This window comes from Eptatretus burgeri, chromosome 12 (genome assembly GCF_056783735.1).
Source record: "Eptatretus burgeri isolate ZD-2024b chromosome 12, Ebu_testis_v1, whole genome shotgun sequence".
NCBI lineage: Eukaryota > Metazoa > Chordata > Myxini > Myxiniformes > Myxinidae > Eptatretus > Eptatretus burgeri.
The window spans coordinates 56,534,082-56,541,223 of NC_140972.1; the positions used below are offsets into that span (position 1 = coordinate 56,534,082).

The following is a 7,142-nucleotide window of genomic DNA, read 5'->3' on the forward strand; positions in this document are numbered from 1 at the left end:
AGATCCCTCAATTTTGTGGATGCGTTCGGGCAGCTATGTATATATGGGTACATGGGTTTCAGAGGTGTGAAGGTTTTCTTTTGAACCAGACTTAAGCAAAACAAATGCACACAGCCTCGTTAAACTTATCCGATTTGGGCCACTTTATACGCTCGTTTGGCTAAACATAAAGACGCGATTTTCCATGGCAATGTACAAGAGCGGCTGTAAACACGGCGCAGATTTATTCATTGCCTTAGCACAGGCCTCGCATTGAAATTCATAGCGGCGCGCATTGAAATCGCTGCAATAAGTCCAGATGCCCGCCAGCCCCAATGCATGTATGGGCTCTTTTGGGGGGCGAAAGGCTGTTTAAGTGGCGAGGGCGGGGTCGCCAATCTATCAAAGTGACGGGGAGGTGTTGGGAAAATGCGGAAACCATATGGCCTCCAAACGGGCCAGGCACACAGTTGTTGGGCCAGCAGCGGGGGCAGAGCGAGTTCTATTGTTGGACGTCAGCGCCGTGCGGGCGGCTCATTTGTCGTCCGTTTGGCCTTAGTTTAACACCCCAGCAGAGGCTTTTCCTCCGCTAACCTAAGCCATTCCCTCCTCAGTATGATTTTAATGTCATCGCCTGAAAATCTTTGGCCAATTGAGGGTTCCAGCTGCGGGGCCTCCCCTGAGCTGGCCTCCCATGGGGGGTGGGGGTGAAATGGGGGGGGGGTTAGAGGGCCGGGGGGAGGGGGGTGACGAGACGCGTCCGTCTCACCCCTGCGACAGCACCATGACTGCAACAATGGAAAGTGGAAAATAAAAATAAAAGTCCAAAGAGCAGCTTGTTCGAAAAACGAAAGTTTATGTTAAACTTTGCGTTTCTTTTCTTGTACAAAAGCCTATATGGTCAGGTAATGATGGTGATCTTGTTGCCAGTATCAATGTAACACATGTGTATGTGTGTGTGTACTGAAAAACACTTCAGGAGGAAATAACTCTGAGAAGCCATGAGGTGTGCACAGGCAACCAACTTCAAACATATAACACCGTCCTGGGATAGAAACTCTGTAATTGGCAATCTTGAAACGTCACACAATACGGCACATCAGCTTTGCCTCATCGTGATGTTTCCTTGCACGAGTGTATATCAAGCAAGACCAAAATGTCCTGTCTTCGCAATGTCCTCAAAGATCAACTAATGATTTTCTTCAGTGGCATACATATATGCACCTGTTAAATTATCCATTCTTAAAATGCTTATTATTTTAAATTATATAGCTATATAAGGCTGAGTTCCACCAAAATATAGCAAAAGTTCTTGTGTGGTAGAGGATGGGGGTTGTGGGTGGGTGGGTGGAAGGTGCAACGGATTTGTCCTCAATAAAACGTTGTCATACACTTCGTCAGGTAAATACAAGTTTAATAAATGTATGTACATTTATAAACACATGTTCTGGCAATGTCTTGGAGGCATGATCGAACAAAGTTTTGTTGCTTCAAAACTGGCCGCACTCAAGGGTTGGGACTCCGGTCACCCGTCCGCCCTTATCCGAGTGTCTGTGCCCATCAAGAGTGACAATAGCTTGCCTGCTTGTGCCGTCAGTGCACGCAGGAAGCGCATGTAAAACATGACTATGGCCTGTGTGATGTTCGACTGATGAATGAACACCCCTTAAAAACAAACAACGCGCAAACTTTTATAATGCACATGGAGCAAGTTCACTGAACTTCTGAGTCACTTGCACCACAGTGTGGATGAAAGGCATAAAGTAACCTTTTTGTTGCTGTCATGCGAGGCAGGGGTTGCACCGCCGTTACCAGCACACATTGCCCTTAGCGTAAAGCAGCTCTCCCTTGGCTGAAGCGCTGCAGCTCGAACTAAGCGTGACAAATCCATGCCATTGTGTAGTGAGACTTGGCCGTTCGCTCTTTATGGCCTTTCGAGAGGAGCACAAAAGTTTGCGACGAGCCTGGCTGTTTAAAATAGTCGCAATAAACGTTGTGGTTGGATCACCAGGGGGTTTAGAAAACGAGGAACAGCCAAGAACACGTGCGAGAACATGGCAGGTCCGCCGGTGGCTGCAGGACAAGCCCTATCGATAGATATGAACCACGCGGTCATAGTTTCCTCCGGTTAATCATCGACGTCTATTTCGATATCTTCGTCGTCATCCTCAGAGAAACCCTCACGACTGTGTCCATCGGAGCGTGGAGAAGGTGAAGATGAAGCCTCTTTGTGGGTCTCGCACCCTCGGCCCTGCTCGCCATTCGTCGCATGGCTCGCACCCGCATTTTTCTTCATCACTCGCTGCAAGGCATTGGGCAATTCTCTTCCATGAGACCTTTGCGCATGATCCATACTTTTAGCGGACTCCACGTCCGCTTTCATCTCTTCCAGGTCACGCTTGAGTTTGGCGCGACGATTCTGGAACCATGTTATGACTTGAGCATTGGTGAGGCCCAGTTGCTGGGCGATTTGGTCACGGTCGGCAGGAGACAGGTACTTCTGGTAGAGGAAGCGCTTTTCCAGCTCGTAGATCTGGGCGTTCGTGAAGGCAGTACGCGACTTTCGCCTCTTCTTCGGTGCCTGGCGCTGCCCGAAAATGGCCAGGCCGTCCCGCCCTGCGCCCCGCAAACACACCGTCAGGACACGGCCAGTGCTCGCTGCTCCGCACTGCAAGCGGGCGACAAAAACTCTCAGGCCCTAACTACCGTGCACTCTCCCTCTCTTCTATCATATTGCTCTCCTATCCAAACATTCGGCCAGGATTGGTTGTTCATACAAGATTTTGTTTTTTCTCTCAAACCCTAAACTACACCATTCGGGTGCTCCTCTACGATCTGATATCTAATCTACTATAATCTCACTCTCTTGGCATATCAATAGCACTTGGGCATAAACAAGATTAAAAGCAACAGATATCGATGTTAAGTAAAGTAAAGTATAGAAAGCGCAAAATAACAGCAAGAACAACACAAACGGGAGCGCTCGAGCCCTCGACTGGGCCCAAAGGAGCCCAAGCGAGGGCCCAGCAGGCAAAATCAGGCGCTGCTGCCCCTCCCGAGCCACCAGCCTCCCTTACCCTCTGCTGCCTGCAGCACGCTGACCTCGAGGCCTTTGAAGGTCTTACTCGCGAGTTCCTCCAGGGCGCACAGCGGAGACGCCTGGGCCACGGCACTCTGGCGTCCGAGCCCCGGCGCACCCGCCACCCCCGGCCCCCCCAGCTGCGAGCCCTTCTCGCCGAGCCCAGGCGAGCCGAGCGCGGCCGCACAAACGGCGAAGCTCCGACGCCGCACTGACGGCTTGCTAAGGATGTCCTCGATGCTGAATGGAGTCAAAGGCTTGTTGGAGTTTGCAGGCGGTGGAAGGTGGTCGAGTGGGCTCCTGCCTCGCTCGTCCATGGTGTAGGCGAAGCCAGCAGCACCCTTGGCCTTGCGGAGGGCGGTAGTCATCGATGTCGACCGGGTTGCGGAAGCACAGCGAAGTCCAGGAGAAACTGTGGAGGGTGCAGGGAATCGCCGGCGATCTTAATACTCAACGATCACCCGTAATCTGTCCTATAGAGCGCACGTGCCAGGCGGGTCCGTTCGAGGGGACTTGGGGCCGAAGCTCTAGGCACGCGTGCACACACATTCACACACGTGCACACACATTCACACACATACATGCACGCATACAATCACACGCACTCTCACATACATACACACATGCACACACACACACACACACACACACATTCACGCACGTGCGTGGCTCTCAGACGCGCATAGGCAAGAATGCCGCCGGAAGGGTGAAGAAGGAGGTGACGGAGGAAGAGTTAAAAAGAGGGTAGGCGGCTATTGACGACCACATGCTAACAAGTTTTTGTTGATTGGACGGTAATCAATTATCCGGCAGCCACATGCTCGCTCAGCTCCGTCCAATGCCGGGCGCTCCGAGGCTGCGTCGAGATTAATTAATTGAGGCGATGGGAGGTGGCAGAGCCAGGGGCGGAGCGAGCCCAGGATGGAGATAATTAAAGCTTAGTTGCAAAAACGAGTTTCTTAAAGATATGAAATCCATAAAGAATTTTCGTTCGCTTGCCTCTCGGTGGGTTCATGTGGTTTTAATTTTACCACGTTCCTGTGATGAAATGTTATACTGATGTAAGGAAACGCCGTAGAGAGATATACAGACGCAGCAACAGAGGCGCTCCGAACCCTTTTGGCTGTATATCAGAGCCGTACGTACTTTATCTTAGAATATGTTTACCTTTCCTCGAGCAATATGTTTACGAAAAGGTAAGAAATTCGTCGTTGCTTGCTTGTGGCTTGTGGGTGTTATTTTTCATCTTTATTATTATTATTATTATTATTCTCGTCCGAATGTTTTATACTCCGTGCACCTTGCGTTGCAAATCATTTGTTTGCGTTTCAAGAGCGCATTGCAAAATAACATTGTAAATATCGATGACGTGGATTTTATTTTCCTTTCCATTGCTATATCAGTGTTGGTGTTTTGCTCGAATGGAAAAACATAGGAAATAAAGAATTTTAAATTCTGTGGTTTTTATATTTAAATATTTATCTAAAACATTAGTAAGCGACATTTATGTAAATGTATATGTATATGTATGTATATATAATATATACTTGAATCTTTGTCCTGTATTTCGAAAGATATAGAAACATCAATGTCCTTTTTGGCACATAACAATGTGAACAATGCCTGTAAATGTATTATACCTTATGATTGATAGTATAATAATATTACATGCTGTTTGACTGTAATCGTCGATAATGCACGTTCAAAAATATCTTATATAATGATATATATATATATATATATATATATATATATATATATATATATATATATATATTATTTATCCATATACATATAATTGCAGGACCCGAACCTTCCTCATTACAAATTTGAAGTGTAAATACACTGTACCATTATTATTATTATTATGATATAGTATTGTAATTGGTTTTTCCCAAATGTGCATGGTAAATCGTCCATTCCTGCCTAATTTGTGGTATAATGTGAAACTTTTATTTTTACAGGTATTTTTTTTTTCCTACTCGGACAAGCTTCTTCACATATACCTTGTTACAGTACATACATAATAGTATTTTAAAATTCCGCAGCTCATTCATTGTACTATATAATTATATGCTATCTGATGTGAAATTTTAATGATAGTAAAACCTCGATTTGTTCAAAGCAATTACACGGCGAGTGCAAGGGACATTATACCGACTCGTGTGTTCATCTGGGGCGATGGGTTATCTCTTCAGCATCTTAGAACCGTAATGTTCAAGCATTGTTTTACTTGTTTTACAGTGAATATATATATATATATATATATATATATATATATATATATATATATATATATATATATATATATAATATCTCGTGGGACAGTTTTACACACACAATGCAGAGACAGCCTTTTGTTAGACACAAGACTAAGCTCTCCGACAGGATGCAGCATTTTTTTCCTATTATGTTTGTCGATTATTGAGCAGAATGAACAGAAAACGCTCGCATAACAAGCGGATCTGCTCATATTGTGTCCCCGGGATAATACGTCGTAAATTAACCCTTACTTACAAGCGTCTGTTGTCCCCAAGAAGGCAGTCCGGATAAAATCAAGTGTTAATGACTCTCGTGGCGTCTGAATCTGGTTCTGCATCACCTGCCGAGACCCCCAGACCCCCACAAAAATAAATAAATAAATAAGGCCTTCCTCCTTTCTTGCGATTTCGTCAAATGAACCGTAATGGGAGATGGGAAAGAGGGTTCAGCCCTTTTAAAGTACAAAGAAGAACAAAGATAAATCAAGTGACATCAAACCGTGACCGAAGGGCTCACGTTAACGGGCCGCAGCCATCTTGTGTAGTTTCAGGATCCACCCAGAGACCTTAATTCATTTTCGCTTTTCTTGCATTCACACATGAGGCACGTATCGCTGCTTCTATTACCATCATTTTAATGATACATATCAGCAATGTGGAGGGAGGAAAGGAGAGGGATGGCGTGGTTGGTGGGAGCTACATCTTCCGGAATATAATTTTTCCATATTTCTGAATAAGGATCTTCACGTGCACCTGTGCGGCCTTCCGTCTCATGATGATATCGGAATGATTTTAATCTCCTCTTACCGTCCGGTCATGTACAAACTGACTATATTGGCCTACCTTGGTAGCTCTATAAAAAGATATCTGTTGGATTTTTATTTAATTATTTTGCCATAGTTGAAATGTTTTTGGAAGCAGCCGTGAAAGGCATTCATTTGAAGTCCTGACCGCATGGAACTCGATACGCGATGGGCCGCAGACAGCGCCGGCCTTTTGATGAATTTGGTTCCGAAATGGATATCGCTATCCCAGAGAGACTGTCCACCTATAGCCAGGTCAAGTTGATTGTTAACCCTTTATAAGTCCTCTACAACAGCAAAAAAAGGGGAGGGCATATCGTGGTTGTTCTGCAGTAACCGAATCCGCCGTGAATCTCTTTGTGTTAACATTTGGTAATCGCATTAGATTGTGTGTGTGTGTGTGTGTGTGTGTGTGTGTGTGTGTGTGTGTGTGTGTGTGTGTGTGTGTGTGTGTGTGTGTGTGTGTGTGTGTGTGTGTGTGTGTGTGTGTGTGTGTGTGTGTGTGTGTGTGTGTGTATGTGTATGTGTGTGCTCTTCAAAAGCACGAGCAGTTATCACCACGTTTTACACTAATTACACTTAAGTGGTAATTTTGGATCAAATTATAAGGACAATAATTATATCTCCATATTCTGAGGTTCATCTTGACTCTTGTGGCTCGTAATTAACCATCAATCAACCAGAATATACATGCTATTTTGTTATTCTACATTATCTTTTTTTCAAATTATTATGATATAATTTTGATTGAACAATCTTCCATCTGCTAATTCATTGTTTATTTTAATATATTGGTTTTTTACATGGTCCATAGATTTACTGATCATTGCTCTTTTCTCTGATGTGGAATTTTAATGCTTCGTAGTTTCATGATCACAACCAAAAGTAAATGATTCATGCACTGGTAGCATATATATTGAGAGGTGGTGAACTGTATGTACAGTATATAAAATCTCTGAATGCTCTACGTGTGATGCATACGTACGATCCACATATGTATCAGAGTTTGATTCACCTGCA

The 7,142-nt window shown here is 44.8% G+C and overlaps 1 protein-coding gene and 1 long non-coding RNA gene across 4 annotated transcripts in view; one reads left to right on the forward strand and one right to left on the reverse strand.

The window, feature by feature from the left end:
• Positions 1–791: 791 nt before the first annotated feature.
• LOC147015677 (transcription factor LBX1-like) lies at positions 792–5,745 on the reverse strand. Its single transcript, XM_085848073.1, has 3 exons — positions 5,576–5,745; positions 3,057–3,470; positions 792–2,595 (listed from the first exon to the last, which is right to left on the reverse strand). Exons 1-3 carry the CDS (start codon positions 5,655–5,657, stop codon positions 2,108–2,110), a joined length of 984 nt encoding a protein of 327 aa, XP_085704199.1. The 5' UTR covers positions 5,658–5,745; the 3' UTR covers positions 792–2,107.
• Positions 3,522–7,142, forward strand: part of LOC147015678 (uncharacterized) — an 18,079-nt gene continuing 14,458 nt past the window's right edge. Inside the window, exon 1 of one of the 3 annotated variants that reach the window (XR_015049784.1) lies at positions 3,522–4,254. This is a non-coding gene — a long non-coding RNA (uncharacterized LOC147015678). The remainder of the gene's footprint in view (positions 4,255–7,142) is intronic. The other 2 variants (XR_015049783.1, XR_015049785.1) reach the window with 2 other exon arrangements.

Coding starts and splice junctions, on each gene's coding strand:
- LOC147015677 (XM_085848073.1), bottom strand. CDS start 5,657: ATGCAGAACCAGATTCAGACGCCACGAGAGTCATTAACACTTGATTTT. Junction 3,471..5,575: donor CTTGGGGACAACAGACGCTT/GTAAGTAAGGGT, acceptor CACCCTCCACAG/TTTCTCCTGGACTTCGCTGT. Junction 2,596..3,056: donor CGTGCTGCAGGCAGCAGAGG/GTAAGGGAGGCT, acceptor TGCGGGGCGCAG/GGCGGGACGGCCTGGCCATT.